A 27,860-nucleotide genomic window follows, 5' to 3' on the forward strand; every position below is an offset into this window, starting at 1 on the left:
CCTTGTGGTATTTCAGCTTTAGTAGAGGATTCAGTGCATCTCAGCTATTTTATTTAGTGTTTTACTGGCAGGAATCAGTTAAAATATAAATGTTATCACAAGTGAGAATGGTTTCATATGTATCTATCTATATCTATATATCTATATATATCTATCTATATCTATATCTATATATATATGTATGTATGTATATATATTTTTTATTATTTTTTTATTTCCCATTTCATCTTGCCTGCCATCAGAGTGGGGCTGGGTTCTTCATGTTTCCACACTATTTGACTTTATCTTATATCTACAACCAGGAACAAAAGTACGCTTAAAGCCCTTAAAGAACCACAACTACTTTTGTGATGACTTCCAAATTTATTTTTTATCTACATTTAACCTTTAATAAGTGATTCATCAGCATTTATTTTAAAATTATCCTCTGCATTTTTCAGTGAAAATTGCATATTTTCCTATATTTAATTTACTACCATGTATATGGTCATAAAAGCTCTGAGTAAATTCAAATTATAAAATCAACATAGAGAAAATGGAAGAAAAAATGACTTTTTTAACAAAATGTATCATTAACTGAATGCAAAAACTTGCATCTACAACTGCTGTCATTTGTCAGTCAATGTTGGTTTAAATTGGTGAATGAGTTTTGCAGAAGATGAGGATGTTTACACGTCCACTTCTGAGCCTCTGAACATCCAAACTGGTAAAATCTGATGATGCTGAAAAGCTAAGAAACAGCAGTTTATCTGAGTTATTTCAATGTATTGATAGGATTCAGTGATGCAAAAGTTATTGAACATTTTAGATTAGTAGATGCTTTTGGTTGTTTAGGTTTAGGTCTTTGAATGTTGAGTTGTCTACATACATGCGGGTGGCTATTGTGCTAATTTATCAAAACAACCCCACAACCCTTATGGAAAAGACACACAGCAGAGATGAAGATAAAACACAAAGAATTGGGTTTGATATCTAACAGTGATTTCATGACAAATGACTCCACAAAATCAATCCATTGATGACTTTATTGGAGCTCATGGAGCAAAGTTTTGGACTCTTCAGTCTCAAAGTCCAAAGTCCAGAGAGACAACAGTGCAGTGGATGAAGAGAAAAAAATGACTGGATTAGATTCCTGCTACAGCTGCTCATAGCACAATCATTCACATAATCATAGCAAAAAAGCAGTATTTTTTGCGTTGAGACAAAGAAAAACATAGTAATGACTATGAAATCCCTCATAAGAATTTTAACAAAACATTGTCTTTACAACAGCAATGCAACTAAATAAATAAAACAATATGAGTATACGAGTAAGGCATCAGGCAGGTGCAGAGTAATGTGTGTATGTATTCAATGGCATAACAAGGCTAGTTTATCTCAGAGGTAGAGAATGATAACACAACAGATAAAGTGACCAGTTGTTCACATTACATTTTAAGCTTGTGAGGAGCAGTTATAAAAATGATCCCTTCTCTATTTTCATTTGTAATATTTCTCACTATATGAAGATTTTCATAAATTTATCAACATTCTCATAATATACTTGCATAAACATGTTTACACAACCTAGATAAGCACTTGCAATTAAGGCAATACTTGATGAATTGCAACGAAGAAGACAAGGACCGAATGTGAATGGTATGATATCACCAGAACCAGTCTGGGTCACAGTAGAGGCTGTGCAGCTTGAAATGTACGTGGTGTGTAGTTCAGGGGTCACCACAGCATCGGGAAATCTATGTGGGTGAAGCCAGGGTCCTTTCTCAGCTCCCAGTATGTGTTGTTGGTCACCCAGGTGTCATCCTTGGACTTCCTGATGAAGGAGAAGAAATATCAGACACTGATGAAGACTACAAACAGGTTCATATTGTTAGCCTCATAGCGTCGTTGCCTAGGTAATATTTTTGGCTAAATTGGGAAATCTGCATAAATTAAAGCCACAGTGTTATGGGAGTAAAATTACACAGATATTACAATTTGACTAAAAATATGACTTGGGGCTTGCCATGAGGCTAGCGATATGTGAAGGAGAATGAAAATGGCTTCATTTTTAGGGGTTTTGTGGAGTGTGAGACTCAGGAGCAAACAAATATACAGTGGTTGAAAACAGTTTTAGGACATCCCATGCATTTATGATATTGAGAATCATACTTAAGTCATTGAACTCTGCTGAGTATTGTGCCATTCTCAGAACACACACGCTGCTTTTTGCACATGCTCTGTTAGATCAAGGTCAAAACTAGATGTTTCAGCAAATAATGAAACACATCCAGGGATTGGTAAAACTGTAAGAGTTTTCTTTTTGTTATTTTTTTTCTCTTGTTAACATAAAAAAAAATTGCATTGGATGCAGCCACACCTTTTGAAACACAAATTTTTCATGACATTATTTGAGACTGTGTACAATTTTAACCCATAAAGACCCAGTGCTGCTTTTGTGGCTATTCTCAAATCAAGTTTTCTCTATTTTTACCCTTTCTTAAGTAACTAACCACCATCCACTCTAATATTATCCTCTGCATTTTGCATTTTTAAGTGAAAATCTGGTATTCTCCTGTTTTTAATGTACTGATTATGTAGATGTTCATTAAAGCAACAGATTAAATTTGAAAGTTATTATATCCTAAACAGAAAACTGAACAAAAAGGTTATTTTTTCTGAAAACTATATCATTAACTCAACATAAACCAAGTGTGTTCATCCACTGTAATTTGTCAAACTCCCTTTGTTTAACTGGTGAATCAGTGTTGTAGAAGATGATGGTGTTTCCATGGTAATTAGAAAGCCTGTGAATGTCCTAATGGGTCATATCTGATGACCATGAAAAGATGACAAACTGTATTTTACACAAATTATTTACATGTATTGATAGGATTAGTGGATCAACAGGTATTAAACATTTAAGATCAGTGAATGATTTTGGTCATTGATGGATGTCTTTTTCTGAAAACTTTTTTCCACTACTGTATGTGATGACTTCATTTTTTGGGATTCTGTGGAATGGGGATTCTGTGTGCAACTCAAATATAAATAAATAAATAAATAAATAGAAAAACAACAAATAAGAAGAAAAAAGGCAAATACTATCAATTTCTCTCATTGTACATTGAAGTAAGCTAAGCTCTAGGTCTGTCTTTAAAGTTGCTGAAGCTGAAACCTTTCCATAAAAACGTCTAAATTTCCTCTCAACTCTCTAGGCTCAGTTCAAATCAAGGACTAAATATAAATGTAAATGGATCTGACTGTTTCAAGCTGATTCCACTTTTCTGAGCTTCTACATGGAGCAGAGGAGCAGAATCAAGTCTTTCTGAATCAGATCATCAAATGGTAATTACAGTTGTGAGTCATGAGTTTAACCCCTACCGGTCTGAAAATGATACAGAAAACATGCATCAGCTTTTCAACACACTGAAAACACAGGCAAGAACTGAAAGCAGAAGCCTCGTGTCCTCTCAGACCACTTGAATTACCATATGCTGACAGGTAATTACAGAGTTTTGCCCGGGGATGCTAAAAAACTATCAAACACTGCAGCTTTAAGGGTGATTGTATAGAAATCTTTCCTATTTCAAGCAATACCCCTCTATCCTCTCATGCAAAAGGACAAAAGGACACCCGTTCATTTGCCCTGGAAAGCAAATTATGCCAGCGTATGATTGATGGTGTGTGAGCTGAATCCGCTGCTGAATGAATGAATGAATGAATGAATGAATGAATGAATGCCATCCACCCAGCATGATAGCAATCCAGACCGATTCAGTGTAGATAGATGAAATTATGCCTTTCAGGTTGAATGGGTCCACAAGCATGAATAACTGGAATGTGAATGGGAAGTTCCTGATGAATAATTCTCTGACTATAATCATGAACTGATGGCCAAAAATCCACTAAATCAGCTTCAGTCACGGCACTACTAACACCTCAGCTTATCTTTATACAATGAGTGTCCAATATTTTCTGTTAATACTATCAAATTAAATTGACATAATGTGAATATCTCATGCACTCAAATACTCATTCTTTTCTGTAAATGCTCACTTCTCAAGGAGGCAGTATAAGTATATTTCTTTTAGTGACACTGCAGTGACACATCATGACTGTTGTCTTAAAGTGAAGTGGTAAAAGAGAGTGTCTGCATTTTGACTTTAAAGGTGGATTTCAAGAGTGGCCACAAATGACTTCCTTAATAATACATACAGTGGCAAGAAAAAGTATTGAGCCTTTTGAAACGTCTTAGTTTTCTGCTTGAATTGGTCATAAAAGGTAATCTGATCTGCATCTGTCACAACTACAAACACAATGTTCTTGACCTAATACCACAAAAAAGATTGATACAATTTCATGTCTTTATTGAACACAGCAAGTAAACACTGACAGGCCTGCTGGAAAAAGTAGATGGACCCCAAAAGAGCCCCAAAAACTTGAGGTCCAATCAGTAAAATGAGATCTGAGCCAGGTGTCTACCTTGATGTATAAAAAAACCACATACTTCTTGAGTTTGGGATTCATAAGAAGCTTCTGCTGATGGGAACCATGCATCGCAAAAAAGAGGTCTGAGAAGTCCTTTGATTAAGAATTGGACAGGAGAGACTGGAAAAGGATTTAGTACTGAGGTTATTCTTCATAAGAAGCTAGAAGCTGACTCCAAGGGCACAACACAGAAGGCTTTGTGAAGTAAAAAAAATAAATAAATAAAGCAACATTCGAGTAACACCTAAAGGCTTGAAGGATTCTTGGAACAGAAAAACATTTCTTATCAGGAGTCAACAACATGTAAAAGACGGAACAGGCATGGTATCATTGGCGGACACCATGGAGACCACAGAGCACCTTGACACTCCACAGCACTTCTGGGAAAATGTTCGGTGAACTGATGAAACTAAGGTTGAATAGGTTGAATAATACATATAATACTAGCGGTTCCATCAGGTATCTTGCATTATAGCCTGTTGTCAAGTACACGCAAATACTAAGTCACTGCTACATCAGTCAGTGACATGTTGCCTCCTTCACAAGCTGTTCCAGCACCGGTAGTGATGCAGTGATGTTGATTTGTCCGATTACCTAGGCTATGATGGACTGGTCACTAACCTTGTGCAGCAGACACCAGTCTAAGATGACACATTATCAGCCAGTGCTTGGTCACATCTCTAGGACACTGGTGGAGTGCAAAGCTTACGGCTGCACAAACAACAAGCGCGGACACATGCTTTCCACTCAATCTTGCTCACTGACTGCTGCTTGTTTACTTTCAATCGATCACATTGAAACAACCCCCAGGTATGCCACTTGCAGCCGGCAATGATTGCTCCTCATATTTTCTACCCCCATGCATAATTCATGTAATAAAAAGGTCCAGTGTGGTGCATTTATGGAAATTTTCTCATTGATAATGACAAGTGGTCCAGGCTGTGAGACGGCAAAACAGCCCCAAATCATGATGCTCCCTCCACCCTACTTCAACAAATGGATGACGTTCTCATGTTGTGCCCTTTGTACACCATATGTAGCACTTAAAGTGTACCTGTACTGGTCATGCTTACAACATTAATTGTACTTTATGTATTACTTATAAGGAAGAGGGGGCAAATTCCTAAGTTTCTGAACACATCCTACAGGATAATATGAGGCTGGAGCTCAGTAGAAGTTGGGTGCTGGAACGATGACCCTGAACATTAATGTGTATCAACAACAGAATGGCTTCAGAAATTGAAAATCCACCTTTCTGAGTGGCCCAGACCTGAATCCAATAGAGATGCAGTGGAATAACCTCTAGAGCAGGGGTCAATAACCCTGGTCCTCGAGAGCTACTGTCCTGCATGTTTTAGATGCATCCCTCTTCCAACACATCTGATTCAAATGATAAGCCTATCATCAAGCTCTGCAGAAGCCTGATAACAGCTTGTCAGGTGTGCTCTAAAACATGCAGGATATTAGCTCTCCAGGACCCCTGCTCTAGAGAGTCATTCACACTGGACATATGAATATGGATGAGGTGAAGCAGTTCTCTAAGGAGGGACGGTCCAAAAATCCTCTAGAAAATTGTGCAGGTCTGGTCAGCAGCTACCCAAAACATGTGGATGAGATTATTACTACCAATAGAGGTTCACTTCTTCCAGCAGCACTAAAACTATTTGATGACTGTGTTAATTAAAGATATAACATATTATAATGGTGTGTGTGATATTAGGTTAAGAACATTGTGTTTGTCTATACCTGTGTTACAGTTTCAGATTTTATGACCAATTTATGCAGAAAACTAAGAAATGCTGTAGTTACATTTTAATATTTAGCCTCTACCTGAAGAATTTGGGTTGATGTGCAACGTTGTTCTCCTCCAGGACTCTGCGCCGCTCCCTCTGCATCTGTTCAATCCTCTGCTTCTGCTCCTCTGCCTCCTCTAAGTTCCCCTCCTCCAGCAGTCTGCCAGGGAGACACACACACATTCATTATGCAAACATCTATCTTCATATTCAAATCAAATCTCCACTCATGTTTTTGGTTTTGCCTCATAATTGTAAGATAAGTGAATTTAGAAATCAGCCAGGAAAGCATTTCTCTGCATTTTGAAGGACAAGAAACAACGTACGAGTTTCAAAGTGGTGAGGGCTGCTTCTTATTCAGTGCCTTGTGGCTGTGTGTCCTAAGCTTTAAACTTTAAAAAATGACCTATAATTAGTTTGATTAATCTTAAAGTCTGTCAGAAAGAGGAAATAGTTCCTGCTGCTACGTACTATTATAACACAAGCAGTGATGTGCCTATTTTTGTTATTGTTGATGACAGGACATGGCTAGCCTTTCCAAGCAAATCAGGAACACATGACTAATATCTGAGGTGTCAGAATATAAAAATGTGCATTCCTCACACATTCACTTACAAAGGCCCAAATTAAATGTCTAACTGTGTTTTCTGTCCTGTATTATCATTAAAAGGCTGAAATTCTTATTCGCATTGTCTCTTAATATTCTCAAAAGTGTCTGCACACCTGAAACAAGACAAGATGTGTTAGATAGAGTATTAACCTGACAACAATGAGAAAAACGCCTACGCAGTGTTTCACTTAGTGATGAGAATTTATAAAACTAGACTGTTTCTGTCTGTCTCACCTTTATTAAGTATATCAGTAGCATCACACTGTATATACTCTATACACATAAGAGTAAGCCTGGGCAATATAGCAAAGTAATTCAATGAGTGGATTATTTTCTATGTGAAAAGTGACTAAAATGCAAAATTGTAAGACTATTCATCTAAGGACCAAATTCACAATGCAACCTGCTTATTTGTAATACATTCATTATGAATATGTTCCCTTACTCATATAGTTTTAGTTATGAAAACTACAAATGAAATCATGTTTTGTTGTGAGTTCACAAAGGCAAAAACACTGATATAAATCATTAATCATTAAAGACACTGAAAAAGTTTTTTTGGTCATACTGCCCAGACATACATTCAATATATGGACAAAAACATTTGAACTCCTATATCTTGTAGGACTTCCCATTCTTGTTGATTTGAAATGTTATTATAATAACATGTTCAAGTCATTTGTTCTAAATAATTATCACAATAAATGCCAAATCAGTATTTCTTTTAGGTTTAATGGCTGATTTCTCATCTTGAGTGAAAAGTGAACAAATCAATTGGTTACTTGTGGGTTAAAATGATCATTTATTGTCAGAACATGGCAAATATTAGAATTAGAACATTTAAAGCAATTATAATGGTTTTAAAAAACAAGTGAAAAAGTAAGCAGAGCTTACTAATACCCCCACCCAACACTTTGAGCTTCTTGCTCACTGATACTCTTCCCACACAGGGATTCATTTTGAATCTTAACTTTCAATCTTTTCAAAAACCTTTCAAAAATGTGTAAAAAAAATGCCAAAAACTGAGAGACAGGCATATGTAAAGAACATGTGTGTGAAATTTTTAAATATAAACTGTGCGCTGCAATATGAAAAGAAAAGAAGAAATGGGATGGACAAAAATTAACATTGAGTAAACTGAAGTAAAAACTAACTCTGTAGAATTTTACAGGTTTAGATGACAGTGTAAACAAAATCAACCCTAAAGATGAAATAAAAAGACTTATTGCAATGACATTTATTGCAGTATAATATTATATAATGACATTACCATTAACATTTTGCAGCCAAACCCCCTGTTAGTAATGAAACACTTGTGTCCCAGTACTTTTGTCCATATAGTGTAGGCGGTGCCTCAATCAACAAATCACCCACAATAAGGACAAAAATGTCAGTTATGTAAAAAAAAAAAAAAAAAAAAAGAAGAGGAAGAAGAAGAAGCAATAATATCACACATATTTCCCACTAACAGTTACATTAGACATTCAGTAATTAAAAATATAAAGTTAAATCGAGCCTGCACATTTTCCAGTTAAGTGTGTAATTATACCATATCATAAGTATTCACAGAAAGCAAAAGAACGGATTATTGGTTTACAATGATGTATTTCACATACAGTATTTTTTTACCTTTGGTCCACTCGTAGCCTGGTGTCTGTGGGTGGTAGCAGCAGTTTCAGTGTGGGGTCCAGCTCATTCAGCTCCACTGCAAACTTAGTGAAGCCGTAGTACTGTTCATAGTCCACAGGAATTGCACCTGCAGTGAACAAAAACAAATGACATTCACTCTATTCACACGATACTTCAATAGAAAGATTCAAGCTGTAAAAAAAAACAGGCCATACTTGCTCTCCAGATGCATGTGGCTGATGGCGGGTCCCCACAGAAAACTGCTTCATGCCACTTTCCAAACAGTCTGCGGATGACCTTCCCTTTTTGATCTGTGATAGTTCCCTCTATCTCGTTCACACTGGAATTCCAGTATTTGGCCTGTGAAAGAATTTGGCATTTGGAGTTCATCAACTAACGGATTTGTAGATATCTGCTTGTTGCCTTAAGAAAAACATGCCATGAAAAATAAGTATTCAGACAGAGATTATGACAAGGAGATGATAAAGCAGCCCCAGCTTGGTGTCTGTTGCTGGGGTATAATGAAAGATGTGGATGCATAATGAGACCTGACATGTCTTGACTTGCCATCCTGCACAGCTTCAGGAGGTCTATCAAATGGCCTCACACTAAAGCAATTAACCTTTTTCCTCTCGATAAAGCCTCCCATACTTCAAACAGTGGAAACATCGACAGGTACTTGTTGGCAAACAACAGGAAAGCACCATCTGTGTGGAAAATTTATGGACTAATGAGGACTGCGCACAGCCTGTACTACGGCTGTGACAGATTTATACGTATATTCTTACAGGTGCAGACAGGTTTGTATATGTGTTCAGACAGTGCATAAATTGTGTATTATTGCTCCTGTAAACCACCATAATAATACTGTAATGACACAATGAAGAGGTGATTGTGGAATGGACTTCAGCTTTAATTCAAGGGGTTTAACAAAAATATTACTATAACTACTTATGAATTACAGCCATTTTAAACATAGTCCTTTCTGTTGTTAGTGTTATCAGTGGTTTGCACCTTGTTCTCAACCCCCTTGTTAATGTATTTACATTCATGAAGCTGACTCCTGATTGTGATAAATACACGCCTAACTCTTCAACACGCCTAACTCTTCAAGTGTGATGTTTTTGTTGGATGTTTTCTTCACCAGATACTTTAGTCGTCTACCGTGTTCTTCCAGACCTTTTGGCTTTGCTGAGCTCACCAGTGGATTCTTTCTTATTAAAAATATACCAAATTGCTGATTTGGCCACCCTTAAACTTTTTGCTATCTTTCTAATAGATTTAATCTGTTTTTTCAGCTGAATGACGCCTCCTTCTTTTGCTTTGACACCTTCAAAGTGAGAAGTTCAGTGAGTAAGTATCTACCAAATGCAACCAGCAGAGCTTTATTTCTGCTTCATTTGTCAAAGAATAACCATCTGGTCATGAAGCTGCTCGTCAGTCACTTATCAAATTACTTTTAAGTCTGAAAATGGAGCGATTTTCTTGAATGAACCCATAAAAACCCAAACAGCCACCGGTGACCTAACTCATCTACTGATCTAAACTATTTAATACCTGTTAATACACTAATCCTATTAATACATGTAAATAATTGGTATAAGATACAGCTATTCATCTTTTCATGGTCATCAGATATGACTCATTTGGACGTTCAGAGGCTCCATAGTTACCGTGGAAACACTGTGATCTTCTACAACATTGATTCACCAGTAAAATCCATGGAGTTGGATCAACGACAGTGGAACGACACACTGTGTTTATGATCAGTTAATGAGAGACTGGACTGGAAAAGTCACTTTTTCTTCAGTTTTCTCTGTTTCTGATATAATAACCCTCAAATTTAATCTGAGTTTGAATGAAAATCTACATGATCAATGAATTAAACATAGAAAAAAACTGATTTTTACTGTAAAAACACAAAACACAGAGGATAATATTATAATAAATGGTGATAATTCACTTAAGAATAGTTAAATATAGAGAAAAAAACTATTTTGGTACTGCCACATAAATAGCACTGGCTCTTTATGGGTTAATAAATGGTTAATGTATTATTTTTGTTAGAGTTGAAAGTCCACACTTAAATCACATCCTGTTTGCTTCATTTTAGGTCTACAGTGGCAAAGCAAAATTACACTATTTGTGTCAATGTCCAAATACATATGGACATGACTGCAAGTACTCTTCACAAAGGGATACTGTCCAAAATGAAACATAAGTTAGAGACAGATGGCATACACAGTAGAGATGAAGTTAAATGAATCGAGATGAACTGTATTCATCCCTCAGGGGAAATTCAACAAATATTTTTAGCATTGAAATACTACTACTGTTCTAGAGCTGCCATGAGTGCCACATTTCCAGTTTTTAGTAGGTATTGTTGATGTTGATGAACTAGTGCCATCCTTCTCTTAAGAAAGAAATTCACAAAGCTCTGCATGTATAACACCCTTACCTTAATAAAAGTGATCTTGCACTGACAAACATCACTACTGTTGTTTCTGATTGAGATCTCTCCGTAGTGCTCAATCCAGCGCTGTCCGCTTAGGATGTTGTGGACACATGATGTCACCTTATTCCACTCATAATGGTCTCCAAATCTGAAGCAAGAAAAAAACAACGCTCTTTTTCAATACACAAGGTTAATGGTTTGTACTTGTATGTTATGAATGCGAGACTCACCCCGGCAGAGTGACATGTGTGGTGCCTACGGGAACGATCTCCATTGACTTTCCCCAGAACTTGTTCTTGCACCTCACGTCTGCAGAAGAGCGCAAAGAAAAGCCATCAGACATTAATGACAAAAGCACAAAAGGCTCCACTGGCTGAAATTCACTCCTGTACCTTGCCAGAAGGTAAAGTTTTTAGACTCTGCGTGACAAGCTGAGATCGGAGGGTGATGGCTGACCTGAGAATAAACACATTATTAAACTTAATTAATCCAATGAGTCACTCAGTGTGTAGTAACAAAGAGATAAAGATTAATTCATACCTGTTCTGCAATAAATCGAAAGCCTCTGTCTGGCCGGTCGCATTCATATGTCTCTCCAAGGACGGGGTTGAAAGGCTTCCCCCCAGTTCTGTAGTAGCTGGATGCATAACCTGACACAACGAACGTGGCGATGTACACCTACACAAAGACAAACCAGTGCAGTTTTACAGCAGTGCTCTGGTCATACTGTCATCACTGGGTTATTTCTTTTTTTTTCCACAATATTTTTTATTGGTATTTAAGTTTTATAATGAAAGGTAAACAAAGTAAATAATAATATATATAAAAAACATGAATCAAGACAACACGAACACTCATACACACACCCATTCACACAACATAGACTTGCACCAAATTATATATTTATATTCTTCTGATTCTTATGAACACGTATACCTATACGTAGAAAGGAAATTAAAAAATAAAACAGTAATAATTTGGATGACATGTCCCCATTTTCCAGATATCATAATGTTCATATAAGGTTCCCATAATTGTACAAATTCCTCCAGTTTTCCTTTCGCAATATAAGTCAGTCTTTCCATGTCTGATGCACTCTGATAGTTCTTTTATCCATTGCTTTATAGAAGCAGCTTCTATGCTCTCCTGGCAGGCAACAATCCAAAGTTCAACACTTTAGTTTGTTTCTTAGTATGTGTAAAATCCTCAAGATATATTCCTAGCATATGAAGTTTAGCACAAAATGGAATCTTGATGTTAAATACCTCAAACAAATGAAGACCTCTTTCCAGAATCTTTGTGTCTCTGGACATTCCCATAGACAGTGAATAAGAGTTCCTTTATTATCTTGGCATTTAGTACATGTATCAGGAATATGACTTGACATATGGTGGAGTTTTTCAGGGGTTATATAAACCCTTGTTAACCATTTATATTGTAGTAACTTGAGTTGTGTATTTATAGTTTGTTTTTGGGCCTTCAAACAGGCCTCGCTGTAGTCTGATTCATCTATGTCTTCTTGTATGCCATTTCTCCATGTGTTCAATGTACCTATTGCTGAATCTTTAGAATTTGACCTAAACAGATTATAATATTTAGACAATAGGCCTTTCTCTCCCTGTTTTCCCATTTGCTCAATTAATGATCATTTTGGTATATACCTAATTTCCTTAGACCTGGATGTCACTGGGTTATTTTCATTTTAGTTGGAGCAAAAGAGCATTGAAAAGTACACTCTGCTAATGCCATTCCTTCATTATTGATTCAAGAAGTGAATATACTGTATATCAAGTCTTTTTTTTCAGCCCTTTCAGTTATAATTATGTCTTCATTCTCCTGAGCCAAGAGAGCATTGATAATGACTTGCACAGCATAAAGGGCTACAGACTGAAGCTGCTGGCTGACATCATCTTCATCTGCTTTTCACTGCACATATAAAGACGACTCCAGATGCTGGATTTCTCGTTTTGGTGCAAAAATACACTCACACATGAATTACTGTAAAGTAGGGTGACCAGGTGTACCACTTTAGAGAAGGACTGCACAGCCTTTTGAGCCCTTGTCCCCACTCTGTCCCACATATACAGTCGAGACAATGTCCTACATTTAGATTTTGAAGAAAATACACGAGTTCAAGGAGATTAAAGTAAGATTTACATCCAAACATGACAGAATTTTTAGAGGAAAAGAAGTCAATCCATTTGTTTCATAGAACCTGTAAAATGAGTATGAAATATTGATCTACCAAAGAGCATCAGAGCAAGAAATTATTTTATACTTTATTTAGTTTTATTTAATTTTGTTGCTTATTTTATGCATTTTTTTGTACATCTCATTGCTTCCTGTCCATCATTTTTGGTCTTTAATCTTTTTGATTCTTGTTTTGTCCATTTTCATTAATTGTATTTACCAATTTATTCACTTTTTGTTAATTTTGTTTATTATTTAGGCATTTTTTTGTTCATTTTTGTGGTAATTTTTTTTTTTTTTTTTTTTTTTTAATTTTTTTGTTTATTTTGGTAGTTATTTCCTTTATTTGTGTTCTTTTTGTTCATTTGGGTGTTTATTATGTTCATTTTTGGTCCTTTTGTTGTTTATTTTATTCTTTCTTTGTTAATTTCATTGGGTATTTTATCCTTTTTCTATTCTTTTGTTAGTTATGTTGTTTATTTGAGTTCTTTTTGCTTATTCTGGTACTTTGGTCATTTCCATTCACCTTGTTTGTTATTTTGTTCACATTTGGTTCATTCTGTTGCTCATTTATTATTTTTTAGTCGATTTAGTGCTTTTTTTTTTCAGTTTAGTTAATTTAATTTTTATTTTGCTCATATTTTTGTTCAATTTGTTGATTTAGTGCTTATTGTGTTCATTTGTATGTTTGTTTTCACAACATTACATCAAAAGTAACAAAATTAGTTCAATCAAACTAAGTAACTTAACTAATGTATAAATGTCTCAGCGTAAAAAAAACAAATACAAAAATGAATAACAAAAAGCAAATATATTATAAATAAATACATACATACATAAATAAATAAAGTCTCAACTAAAAATGTATATCCAGAGAATTAGGAGCAAATATGTGATCTAACCAACATGACTGATCCCACGGTCAACCATGACGGCAGTAAACGCCTCACCATGCGTTCAAAGGGGTCTTGTGTGTTTGCAGCTCTGTCCAACAGCTCACTGTACTCCAGCTCTTCACACAGTCTTTGCAGGGTGTTGAGGGGCTCATTTAGATGCACCGGCATTGCCACTTTGGACAGATCTTTGCCGATGTTGTTCCTGAGGATATTCCACAGGCTGATGGTGCTGTTGTTGGGGCAGGGTGAGGGCAGACAGGAACGACGCTGGTAGAGGACGGTGCCTTCTTCCACAGAGCCTGGAACAGATGGTACAAGAGGTCAGGAAGGGCATCCACAGGTCCTTTGTGGCATGCATGCCAACAGCAAATATGTTAATGAAGTAATTATATTTGTCAGTATTACAACTACTGTGATAGGCCCTATTTCCAAATTAATGCAGCTCTAAAAAAAAAAAAAAAAAAAAAATCAAGACAGCAGTTTTCTTTCTCTAAAAGTTTACCTGAGTTTGGTCTCTCACTTTCCGTCTCATTGCTGAAGTTGTCCATGGAAATGTTGTCACTAATGTCACTGATGTATGAGTCATCTTCTGACACCTTAAAAAAAAAACCACATTAAAACTTGAGCAAAGAGATCACAGATAGGAATTTAATACCAGGTCTCTTTGTACATCCTGTCACGTCAGTAGAAAATGCAATGCACTAGTGATGACTGATCCCTTAGTACCGACTGACAAATCTGCACCTCAGCTTGCTGTATTTTTAGATTAAAGTAATTAACATTCATTTTCACATTATTTCTGTTCCATCTGATCTGGAAGTCTGCATGAGCGCTTTAAAGGAGAGGAGAATGAAACAAGTGAGGACAGCCTTGTTTTCTGACACTTGTTATAAAAACACTCTGTTAATGATGCCATTCATATGTCAGGTTTAATGCTCAGTTGAAAGGCACGATTTTTTTCCTGTGATGAAACAATAGAAAGATCACAGGCACATTTTTAGCCAGAACTGATGATATTACCAAGAATAGCTTAATGTGCTTTTGTTTAAAACTGGATTCATTTCTCCTCCAGTTCATCATGTACTTCTTACCAAAGAAAAGCTGCAGTGTAGCTGGTATAAAGACAAATTACTCAGACATGAACAGTAATTAATTACATTATGCCGCCTCACTCAATGTTTATCTGCTGTCTGGTTCAAGATTTACATCACTAAATGAACTGATCAGAACTGAACACTTACCTCATTTTCAGATGAACTGGCAGACAACAGAACTTCCTGTGCATCAAAGAACTCGGATAAAGACTCTGCGATCGAAGCTCGGCTCTCGTTGGAAACCTGGTGTATGAGGGGACGGGATTCATCCACAGATTCCTGTTTCTATGAGACATAATGTCCACAGTGATAATTAAAAACAGGAAAGGACAGCCAGGATGGGTGGGACGCAACAAGACAACGGAACCAAAGCATGTTGGTGAAAAGAACAATAAACTGAAAAAAATCATCAATTATACAGTATAAAGAGAGGAAATTTTATATAAAGACACTCATACTGGAAAAGTCTCCACATTATAAGACCTAATGGACAGCATGATGGTCTTTCTCTTACTGTATATTAATGAGGCACTGGTGCCAAATATCATTACATTTCCATAACATATGTTGACATGGAAGCTGTAGTCAGTGCGTTTTTAATAAAGACACACTTTGCAAAAACTCTATAGACTTTGTTGTGCCTTATTTTATCTCACTGAAACAATGACACCAGAATCCAGTGGGTAAATACCTAAGTCCTTGTTGTCATTTCCATACATCATGAGATATCATAGTCTATATTGCTGTATTGTGGCACCATCATTAATTAACACATTGTTATTATCTTTTGTGTTACTCTGATTTCTACTCCTAGTATAAACCATGGCTCCCATTCTTGATAATTCTGAGTTTTTAGATGATGTGCAAACCCACCCGTGTTCTGATGCAGTGTTGATGCTGACACAAAACAAGATGCATATTCAAAGAAAATTCAAAGCATTTATAAATAATTTAGGGAAAAAAAACATGCACAAACAAGCATACAAACAGACAAGTGCAAACCCTTATGCGCTTTGTTACTGCTAGAGCAGATTAATTAGTCAGTAGATATCTCAGAGGAGCCACATTAGTTTTGCACTCGATGTTCAACAAATTTCCAGGGACATGATTAACTAGATCAGCTTGCACTTTCTGGTCAGCAAATCCAATAACATAAGCCAAGAGTGCTAGGAGACTATAATGTGGCAGGTAGATCAAAATCCTCCTCTGAGCCATGCAGTTTGTCAGAGCAAGCATTTGTTATTTACGTTTTGTCTTTCTTATTACATGCCTGAAAGGTGATTTTTTTTTCCACTTTTTTTAAATGGCTATGATCATTAAAACAAAGTGAAAAGACAAAACAGGGGGTAAGGGGAGAGCATTTGTTGAATGTAGATGAGAGGGAAGGACAGCTCATTCATTCTATGACAAATTCTAGACTTAAAAAAAAAAGAGGGTGATAATAATAATCATGATGGTGGTTGAAAAGGAGTATAGTCACTGCATTCCTGCACCCACCTGCACAGGGGCAGTGAGATTTATTAGTGTGGGCTCTACGATGTGGGACTCAGCGTGAATCTTGCACAGGCGCTCTCTCAGCTCAGTGTTCTGGGCTAAAGCCTGGAAACACAACCAGCGTAAACATTGTTTATAGGACACACCCAACCAGTAACACTTTCAATACCAAAAACCTGAACTTCTCACATAAGCAGTTGCTCATCACTACAGGAAGTTTTGAATCTTCCTCCCTGATTTATATCTTTAAAGTGTGTTTCCTTTCAGCCTCTTACGATGAAGAAATATGTTTGTTATATCACTGAGGACCTCAGACAATAATGCTATGGGGGCCCAAAACATACTAATCATCCACCTAAAATACACTAGTGATCTTGTGTGTGTGGAGTAGGTAGGAGCTGAGTAATCATGATGAAATGCTGGCGCCCATCAGGCTATTTAAAGCCAGTGAAATGTGCAGGCGTAGAACGCAAAGTTGCCCTAATGTGACAAAAAAGTCAGTTTGACAATGAATGTGTTTAATCAAAGGGAGAAAATAGAAAAAGACTTAAAGTGGGAGGTAACAGACATGGATACATGACTATGGAGCATGGCCTTGTTCGGGTGGGCAGACATCACACCAGCCGCTACCAGTCCTCTAAGAATTTGTCAATGAGTCATGCCTGACAATTGGTGTGGGAGGACAGGGCATCAAAGAGGAGTGTACAAGTCCTGAAACAGAGTGAAATACCTAATACACTTCTACTGAACATGTCTGTCTGCGTCTCGTGATATTCCACGTACCGTCGCCAGTGCATTCTTCAATCCAACGACCTGTGGTGAGGTAGGGGGGCAGGTTTCAAAGTCCGCACACTGTCTTAATCTCTCTCTTTCCGATGTTAGTGAAGCTAACGCTGACTTCATTGTGGTGTGCACTACAATAAGAAGAGATCATGTTAAAGTCTGTTATACAACGCAAGATGTAATTTGTGAAAATTTGATTATTATAACACAATAACCCACAAATGCTGTTTCACAACATTCATATCACCATGCAGTTTATAATAAGTGTTTGGAGGCATAATTATTGAAATGCTCTCACAACAACCCTGTTGCCACTGTATCTGATTAAACCCTTCACAAATACTCCGTTTCATAATTTTGGATGTGCATAATTTTGGCCAATTTAAATGCTAATCAAGTTGACCGTCGTTCCCCAGGGCAACTTTTACAGAAAATTTGCAACTGTGATGGTGTTACATAAAAAATAAATCATTCTCATTATGCCATGTCAGTCAACAGATATCCACATATACATTTAAATGAGAAGTGCAGGAAAACTGAAGCCTGTATCAGTCTTGGGGATTTGTTAAAAGAGAACACATAATCAGAATCCAAAAGACAGAGCAGTTTGTCAGTAATTAACAGCTGTAATCGCTGCACCATTGTCAGCTCCATTCTTCATAAACAACATCATGGCAGTCCTGTCTGGTTTCCAAATTAGACAGCTAGTCAGATGTATTAGAAGTAAATGAACTGTTTGATGAAATGCATTTTTGCAAAGTTGCAATTTGTAAATTACATCTATGAAATCTTCTGTGTCAGGGATATACGTAGAATGTGGATGTGGTCAAATGAAAGAATAAAATCTCATTTTTTTTAGGGAGATCTGTACACACAGTTCAACATAAAAAAATAATGAAATCAAACCAAAACATGCAAAACATTTCACATTTAATCTAATAAGTTAAGACAAATAAGACCAGCTTGTGTTTTCACTCAAGTTGTGATTATTCTAACAATTATTCCATAATAAAGGCATGAAATGGGAAAAAGTCACTGAACTAAGTTCTAGAAAAATTAAAATGACTGTGGAGGAGTGTCAAAAGGAGCTAAACCTGATACAGATGTTGGCATGTAGACGATTACGCAACTAAGATCTGAGTTAACCTTATTCAGGGCTTGTGAATAGTTTGAGAACACCCAGTCTTTTATCATTTTTGAGAAACACATGCATGTTCCTTTACTTATTTACAACAACCTAAGTAATTTCACAATATGAAGAGGTATTTTGACCTAACATGTATAATATAAATGTACAGATATTGGTACAAAACAGTTAAAACATTATTTTCACTGAAAAAAAAATGCCTTTAGCAGTTACAGTTCCACACTCTTTCACAGTTCACTCAAACATTAAACTGAAATACTTTGCTTCTTGTTAAACTTCTCAAAGGTGTTCTCGGGTAGTTGGATATTTCTTTCTGACCTTGCAATCCAGTTCATCTGGATCTAGGTCAGGTGACTGGGCAGGGCATTCCATGATAAATAACCCTCCAGTTGACTGGGTTTTAGACGAGTGCTTCAGGTCATTGTTTTAGTTGGTGTTAAAGTATGGAATGACAGCTATGCCTTATTTTTCATACATCAGTGCATTTAATTATGATTTATAGGGGTTGAACCTACATGTATATAATGAGTTAGCATGTTCTGAAAACCTTGTGAAGTGGAATACGACATCACTACATGTATTTTATCCATTATCTACTGTTATTGCTTATGGTAACTTCGTACCTTTAAATCACCTAATTTGTTGCATATAGAAAAAGAAAAATGCATGTGTATGTCAAAACCTATAAAAGATTAGGTGTTTCCCAACTTTTGACAGAGAAAAAACCCTCTTTATGCTCAATGACAGCTGGGAAACTAGATCATTAAGCGCACAATGAGGTGTACTGAACAATACAGTGAATGTAACAGCCAATGTACTGTGAAGCATCTGAAGGAGAAACTGAGGTGAACTCACAGTTGGAGGCAACACGGCAGAAGTCCTCCTGCAGCTTTGCCACGTCAAAAGGAGAATCCAGAGATTCAGGATCAGCTTTATCATTGGCCAGAGCAGCAGTGGAGAGGTTGGGGTTCGAGGCATGTAGGCGTATAGATCCAGAGGAAATGCAGCTGGGAACCTACATTACATCAGGAACAGCGGTAGAGGTTACATGAGCAGTAAATCAAATTAAATATTAATGACAGGAAGTACTGTCAGACTTCACTGACACTTTTTCTACCTGCAAAGTGGTTTTGACGTCTTTGTTGTAGTTTTTAGTGCGCCATTTCCTCTGGAGTCTTTTTTCTTTTTTAGGGCTTTCAAATGTAGATGCCTGATGAACAAAGAAAAAGACACACTTCAGACATCCGACTTGTTCTTTTGGGAAAGTATTTTAAAAGCAAACAGCAAACTGGCAGAGATAATGACAGCAGGTCTAAATTTAGAGATAACTGAAGGTCAACAAAAATATTGGTGGAGAAAAAAACTTAGCAAGAAGACAAAGGGCAAGTTATTTTAGAAATGGAATTATCTTATATTAATACCTCTGCTGCTAAGAATGTTTGACTTTTTGTCAAATTACTGAAAAAAGGCTGCACTGAATTATATGAGAGTTGAGTCTACAGGGCCAAGGACAAACCTCTTAAATTTTGGAGCAGATCCATTAAAAAGGGACATTTTTACTCTCATTTTCTGTAACATTGGAGAGCAGTTTATCCTCAGGGTAACTTTGGGCTACGACCTTTGTTGCCATCCAAACAATTAGTTAATCTAACTGATAGAAAAGAGGAAATCAATGCTCATAGTTTTTTTGTGGCTTAATATTAATGAGAAATGAGAAGATTATTGAATGATTTAGTTGACGTTTACAAAAATAATTCATGCTCAGACTAAATTCTGAATGACAGGTATGATATATGATGACTAAACTACAGGTAGGTGATAGAGAGTATTGACCTGCAGAGCCTGAATAGATGGAGCTGAATATGTGCGGTGGAGGACTTCCATACTCTGCAGTAGGTGGGTGAGCTCCAGCAGGTAGGCCTCACATACCGATAAGTCTGTGGAGTGGAGAGGAAATGTAAAAAGGCAGTGGACGTGACATACATAGTGAGAGGCAAGAAAAACAAGAAAAAGTAGCAGTGTACAAACTGAAAGTAGATTGATTTTCCCCCAACTGCCTCTTAGAATAAGCTGTAAAAATGCCTGGTCAACCATAAAGTGACATTCAGTTTTTCATTTCAATGTCCTGCGCCTATTTGTCCAGATGGGATTCACTGGGGTAAAACAGAGCGGCTACAAAACGTTGCATTTCCAACAAAAAGATGAGTCAGTGCTTCATCTGTGAGGGGCAGCAATAACTGCAATAGTGCAGCATTACCGCTTCCTTCTTCAATAAACAAACCCAACATGCCAGTACTGCTTTACTTGCAAATACTGTGAGACAGTGGGAAGACAGGTTCATTAAAATGACCGAATTACTGAACCGGGAGCACAAAGGTAGAAGCACCAAGGTCAGACCATCCATCACTTACAGCTACAGATAAAATCACTGAATAGAACTCACACCTTCACACACTGAATTTTTCAACCATCAAGTCACAACCTTTGCAGGATGTTATTTAATTATTACATGTATTTAACTTTGTAGATATCAGGAGAGTAAAATGTAGCAAGTAAACATAAAGTGCATATTACATCCTACTAGAGAGCTGTGAATCTTTATTAAACGTGATTTGGATACACATCTATTATTGATGCGTTTCAATATATTTCATTCTCATTTTTCAATGTTGCTGCACAAGGGTGTGTTTTAATCAGTCAATGCAAGCACTGAAGTGATTCCTAACATAAACACCTGCTTCTTTTCAGTGCCACTGTAATGGTCTTTCTTCTGTTTGTCCAAAAAACACATGTGAGCTGTAGGTATGTTACAACCAACATCTGGCAAAAAAAAAAAATTCTAATCAGGTTTTAATGTATTATTAATTTTGTTGGTTATGTGCTTTATTTTTGTACATTATTTTGTCAGTCTTTTCTTTAATTTGCTCATTTAGTAGGCTACTTATTCTATTCTGGTTTTTGCTACATTATATCAAAACAAACACAATAAGTTTAACCTTCATATTTATTAAACTTCCTTATTATTTTACATGCAGCAGCAGGAAGAGAAAATGCTGAATACTGTGAAGTAGAACTGAGGTGACTCAGTGTTTCTGTACACGACATTTGTGGACATCTTGTTGATCATTTTTTCTCCATTTTCTGACATTTCATCAAGCAAACAACTCAGTGATTAATCAGAAAATAGCCCAGAGGTAATGCTTAGCTGCAACCCTAATCTCAAATACTTTGCCCTCATAATTTTGTCAATATGTAAAGTTGAGCTCAGTATGAACTTACGAATTTCATTATTGATAGAGGTGTTTTGTAATATTATTTGTTTAAGAAACCAAAATCTCAGTAATATTCATTAACTTTTATTTATTTATCTATCATTACAGAGCCAACAGTGTATATGAATGCAGATAAAACAAGTGGTGCCAGGCACAACAAACCCCACCCCTCGCACATATTTTGCCCATTATAAGTAAATGGGAAGATTTTAAAAATTCATTAAAAAAATTTAACTTTGAGCTACTCTTCCCAAAATGTATTTAGATCCATTCTGGGTCAGTGGCAATCTATAAAGTCAGTTTGGTATGAATTCAACCAATAGTTTTGCTGCTATAGACATGTGAAATTTTACCCATTATAAGTAAATGGGGGGAAAAAAGATTAAAAAAATTCATGAAAAATTTAAACTTTGACCTACTTTTCCCAAAATGTAAAGACATCTATTCTGGGTGACTGGCAATCTAAAAACCAAACTTGGTATGAATTAAACCAATAGTTGTACTGCTACAGACATTTCACCTATTATAAGTAAATGGGGAAAAAAAAAGAATTTAAAAATTCATAAAAAATTGAAACTTTGAACTACATTTTCCAAAATGTAATGAGATCTATTCTGGGTCACTGGAAATCTAAAAACCAAATTTAGTATGACCTCAACCAATAGTTTTGCTGCTAGAGTGTTAAACAAACTAAGAAACAAAGAAACAAACCAAACCAAAAACAATACCCCTTGCCTCCCCTTCAGGTGGCGGGGTAATTGTATAAAAAAGTGTGCACCACACACTGCGGAGTGCTTGAAAATGTATTATGAGTGCACTGCTATCTCACCTTTTGAGCACTTGTCCATGTCATCAGAAGACTGGAGCCAAGCGGCTACCTTGGCCTGACTGTTGCAGCCAACAGGGAAGGCTCCTGCAGAATGCACAGTGGACTGTCTACGTATAGACATGCACTGCAACAACAAACAGACCCAAAGGACAGCCCAATAACAATTTGTTTTCTCTATCAACTCCCTCAGTAGAGCTGCTCTGACTTCAGTAAAATCATGAAAGAATATATAACACAGTAAAAATGTGCTGTGGGACAAAGGATTTTATGAGATGCTGCTTTACAGACCCCTCCAGAGGTAGCAGTTATGGCTTTTGGTAACAGTTTGCACATATACCTTTCTAATAGAGGCATTCTCCACCACACCCGGGGAGTTGGGGGAAGGGTAGTGTGGGTAGAAGAAGGCCTTCTCGTTAGGATACATAGCAATCTCATTTTGCCGGTAGACTCGATGGTGACGCAGTTTGGACACCCATTCATCAAACAGCTCTTGTGACTTAATCTGCCGAGCACACACGACAATCAAAAATCAACACAAGGACGAGTGAAGCAACAGAGGTGGGTCAATGGTAAAGCACACATTGAAAACTCTCTGACATGCACAAATTAAAGGGTCATTTGAAAGTCATTTGAAAACAAAATCAAATTAAAAGAGAGTGATCTGAATAATAATAGTTTACTTCACTTCCTGTCACTCTGCAGGGAATACCTTAAATTCACTAGCCTTGTGGTTTACCTTCAGGTGATAAATGTTTTCCTCAGCATCAAGATCAATGCACTTGGCTTTCTTCTTAATAGCCATGACAGAGAGACCCACATCAATACAACCGTGCAGCTTTCCCTTCTCGATCTGTAAGTCAACAGAAGTTATCGTTATGAATATATCGATTGGACTTTACACAAACACAACAGGGTGTTTTTAAAATGCTGTTATTTGGTGCCTGATAGTAGCGTTTTTGACATCTTTGAGTAAAAAATTCCATAATAATCTCACAGCCTTTTGTAACTCTATTGACCAGAGAGGAAGCTAGAATTCTGCACATCTCTTTGAGTCTGTTGTCGAGTTTTAGAAAATCCAGATCACAGGTAATAGAGAGGCAATCGATTGCTCATGATGCATCTTTGAAAGATAATTTTATAAGTCAAGGGGTCAGTCTGTCATAAAACTGTTGTGGAAGTGATCTCATCTGAACTTTATATCTACCCACGCTGCTGAGAGCTGATGAGGATGTCTCTGCAGATCTCAACATGATTATGAACTGTAGTGATTTTCACTTCTTCCAATATGTTTTCACTCTTTTTTGGTGAACAAGGTAACATGTTGCTGATGTGACGCATGCACTGAGTCGTTTCACATTCAACTAAACTTCACTATCTTTACAACAAGCAACAATTTTTACCTCCGCCAAGGAGGTTATGTTTTTGCCAGGGTTTGTTTGTTTGTTTGTCTGTTTGTCTGTCCGTTAGTGTGCAACATAACTCAAAAAGTTATGGACAGATTTTGATGAAATTTTCAGGGTTTGTTGGAAATGGGATAAGGAAGAAATGATTCAATTTTGGTGGTGATCGGGGGTGGGGGGGCCCACAGGGGGGTGCAGACCAGAAAATTTCATCAAAATCTGTCCATAACTTTTTGAGTTATGTTGCACACTAACGGACAGACAAACAGACAGACAGACAAACAAACCCTGGCAAAAACATAACCTCCTTGGCGTGGGGGGGCCCATGGGGGGGGCCACTGATCAGCCTTGGCGGAGGTCTGCGCTCTCCGAGTGCTTCTAGTGTTAACATGTGAGATTACTTTTTTACATTTACAGACATATGTACGACTGAAACCATAATTCGACAGGACAGAAAAATGTATATCTCTTAATTCAGTTTTTTTTTAAATTTTTTTTTAATTTTTTTTATCAAAAGTATCCTATATGGCACAGTACATGGGGCAGGACTCTCTACAGGGTGTCCCATAAGTCTCCATACATAGGAGACATAATACATATGGTTCTAACATGTATTTCTTTATATTTCTTCTTTATAGTTCTTCAGCAGTGGAGGACACGCATTGAAATGTGTTCCTGACAAAATGGCATTCATATAGAGCATATTATATAAATAAAAATGGTTTATGTCAAGAAACGTTTATTTTTCCTATGTATGGAGACTTATGGGACACCCTGTAGTTCAGAGAGAAATAAAACTGGGTGATTTACAGCTGTAGTAAGTAATCACTGTCATGATGCATCAGACTATCATCTATTGTCATATTCAGAAAAAGCCTGTGTGATGTTACCAAAAGAACAATATTTTTGGGTAGGATCATGACATGCAATCTGAATTACCTCTTACAAAACGTAGGTGAGTTACAAACAAAATATAGTTGTCTGGTTTCTGGAGGACATAGACGTGGTACGATGGCTTTTTGTTGTTGCTATTTGACTAACAACTGGACTGATTTACGGTAATATTTTGGCAATAACTAGAATCAAACCTAAAACTAATCAGATGAAGTCAACATAGTCCATATTTTCCCGACAGTGTGTTGCACATTTATAGAAGCTTCTGTGGTTCTTCTTCATTACTAGACTGCGGCAGCCTAATTTGTCCCACTGGAGTTTTAAAATGAACCAAAAATGTTTTTACACTCTGACATTTTATTTTACATCGTTGTTTCTGAGAGCCATCTGTGTAAAATGGACTTAGTGCATGTCAGAGTTTAGAAACCAGACCAGATCAGTCAGTATCTAAGAATGTAAAATCGCCCAGCCCTAATTCAGAGGAAACTATGAGCAGAGAAAAGAGGATCTGCAGGGAAGGGTGTGCATTTTCAGGTTCTAGCATTTCCCCTGCTTGTTTTCCTCTCTCGATAGTGTTAATGCTGTGTGTTTAACCTTCTAACATTCACCAAGTCACCGGTGACCTACTTAATGGTTAGAGTTAGGGTTACATTTGAGCCATGATTGAACCGTTGTAGTTTAGGTTGCTGTCGTCAATTAGCTAACAACATAGTGAATAGCTTTCTTTATTTAGCGAAATAAAGAAACTAGAGGATGCTTCTTTTCACATGAGGTCTAATGTTGGTCTGCATTTTGGCTTTATACTTTTTCTGTTCCAACCCTTAAAGACCTAGAACTATTTTGTAGCAACTTCCAAATGAATTTTTCTCTATATTTAACCTTTCCTGAGTGAATTATTACATTTTATTAGAATATCATCCACTGCATTTTGCATCTTTCAGTGAAAATAAGGTATTTTCTTATTTTTCATTCACCTACATATAAATTTTCATAAAAGCTCAGAGTAAATTCAATGGTTACTATGTCAAAACAGAGAAAACTGATGAAAAAATGACTTTTTTTTTTTACAAAATATATCATGAACTATGTCCACAACCACTGCCATTTGTCAAACAATATGGGTTTAATTGTTGAATCCATGTTGAGGAACATGAGGGTTTATTCATGTTTACTAAGGAGACTCTAAACATCCAAATAGTTCATATCTGATACCACTGAAAAACAGAGAAACAGCATTCTATGTGAATCATTAAAATGTATTGACAGGGTGAGTGCTTCAAATGCATGAAACATTTCAGATTGGTAGATGTTCTTCCTTGCCGGCAGCTGTTTAAATCTTTGAACAGAAAGTTTTTACACTTTTGGCAGAAAGTTCCATGAAAAGGGTGGATGATAAAGCAACAGAACTAAATTTTGGTGGGCCTCTGTAAAGGGAGTTGAAATGGTGTTGAAATGTTGATATATACTTATGTGAGAGTGGCAGCTGAAATGCATTGTGTGATTCCTGTAATTGAAAAAGAGACAGTAAAGGAACAGCAGCCTCGTGAGCCTACAGGCGCAGACAGATATTCTGAGAGAGACAGCTGCCAAGAACAGGAATATTACAAAAGACACATCTGCTTTGTAATCTTCTGCCACTGACAAGTGCACGACATGTAGCCAGTGGTCTTTTGTACTCACATCAGCGTTGCACTTGCCATACTTCAAAATGCCCTTGTCCAGGAAAAAGTATCTCTGCAGAGGAAGAGGAACAATGAATGAACAATAGCGACATCCCTCATGGCAAAGCTGAGGTCACTGTTGTGATCATGACAGAGTCAGCTTTTCATCAATGTATGATGTTAGTATCTGTGCAGCGAGATATTTATCATGTCTGACTTGTCTTATATGTGTCTGCCCTTATTATTCTTCCTCTCATTCTTTTGTAATCCTTCTGCTTCTGCCAGTGAAAGTGTTTTTTATTGCTCCTGCTCTTATTGTACATCACTAGAATCAGACTACTGAAAGTGCAAAGATGTGAAGAGCTCTGACTGAGTCGATACTAAATGTATACAGTACTATTAACCACCAGGCCATCAGCTAATGCATTCTAGTGGAACAACAAGAACGCTAGACAATATCATCCTGGTGAAAGCTTTTAGGAAGACCATGAACAGGCCATGACCCGGGTCACATGTGACTCTTCTGTTGGTGAAATCATCGACTGTATAAGCTCATTCAATTAGTTTAAAACACAAATAAGTGATGTCAGCAAGTTTTTTTTGTCAAGGGAACCTGAAATGGATGGATTGAACAGAGGAAATGGAAATTACTTCTGACTGTCAAGTGCCATTATTTTGCTCTGAGAGGTGAGAAAATGAAATACAACCGTGTTTTACCTTATGCCAGCCCTTCATGGGCCACTTTCTCCGCTTTAACATGTAGCCCTCTTGTTTCTGAGGTTCCTGGACATTGCTGAAGCCTCCACGTAGGCCCTCCACTATTTCCCAGCTGTCCTGTGGGCACAAATGGTTTATTAGATGACAAACAGATACGGCTGAACACTTGCAGGCATGCGTGCAGATCAAAGTTGCGGAGAGGTCAAAGGTGCAGAGGTTTGATTCAAAATGAGGAAACTTGAACAAATTCTACAATAAATGGCAACCGTTTATGGATTTTTTTGAGACAACGTAATTCCTTTCCCCCTCCTTTTTTTTTTTTTTTTTTTTTTTTTTAAATTTTCCTTTATTATTTATTTATTTTCTTATGTTTACATCACCAGACTATGTCTTAGTATTCTTTTCATTGTATTGTTTGTCAGGTTTCATTGTTATTTGTTCCTAAAAAAATATGCAACTCAAAAAGTAATGGTGTTTACAAACCTGGTTAATGCTGACATCAGTGTGCCATGGTATTGGCATGTAC

At 36.8% G+C, this 27,860-nt stretch overlaps 1 protein-coding gene across 2 annotated transcripts in view; it reads right to left on the minus strand.

Annotated features, from left to right (window-relative positions):
• Positions 1-1,011: 1,011 nt before the first annotated feature.
• osbpl3b (oxysterol binding protein-like 3b) overlaps positions 1,012-27,860 on the minus strand; it is a 51,140-nt gene continuing 24,291 nt past the window's right edge. For both annotated transcript variants that reach the window (XM_030158738.1, XM_030158739.1), the window contains exons 3-23: positions 27,335-27,451; positions 26,637-26,690; positions 23,399-23,512; positions 23,000-23,164; positions 22,663-22,786; positions 20,395-20,498; positions 19,679-19,771; positions 19,417-19,576; positions 17,415-17,545; positions 16,635-16,736; positions 15,285-15,422; positions 14,546-14,639; positions 14,098-14,342; positions 11,498-11,635; positions 11,350-11,413; positions 11,188-11,266; positions 10,961-11,105; positions 8,718-8,862; positions 8,503-8,629; positions 6,301-6,423; positions 1,012-1,813 (exon numbers count right to left, since the gene is read on the minus strand). In XM_030158738.1, the coding sequence (XP_030014598.1) occupies positions 1,717-1,813; positions 6,301-6,423; positions 8,503-8,629; positions 8,718-8,862; positions 10,961-11,105; positions 11,188-11,266; positions 11,350-11,413; positions 11,498-11,635; positions 14,098-14,342; positions 14,546-14,639; positions 15,285-15,422; positions 16,635-16,736; positions 17,415-17,545; positions 19,417-19,576; positions 19,679-19,771; positions 20,395-20,498; positions 22,663-22,786; positions 23,000-23,164; positions 23,399-23,512; positions 26,637-26,690; positions 27,335-27,451 (2,559 nt within the window). In that variant the 3' untranslated portion in view covers positions 1,012-1,716. The remainder of the gene's footprint in view (positions 1,814-6,300; positions 6,424-8,502; positions 8,630-8,717; positions 8,863-10,960; positions 11,106-11,187; positions 11,267-11,349; positions 11,414-11,497; positions 11,636-14,097; positions 14,343-14,545; positions 14,640-15,284; positions 15,423-16,634; positions 16,737-17,414; positions 17,546-19,416; positions 19,577-19,678; positions 19,772-20,394; positions 20,499-22,662; positions 22,787-22,999; positions 23,165-23,398; positions 23,513-26,636; positions 26,691-27,334; positions 27,452-27,860) is intronic.

Source organism: Sphaeramia orbicularis, chromosome 16 (genome assembly GCF_902148855.1).
Source record: "Sphaeramia orbicularis chromosome 16, fSphaOr1.1, whole genome shotgun sequence".
NCBI classification, from domain to species: Eukaryota; Metazoa; Chordata; class Actinopteri; order Kurtiformes; family Apogonidae; genus Sphaeramia; species Sphaeramia orbicularis.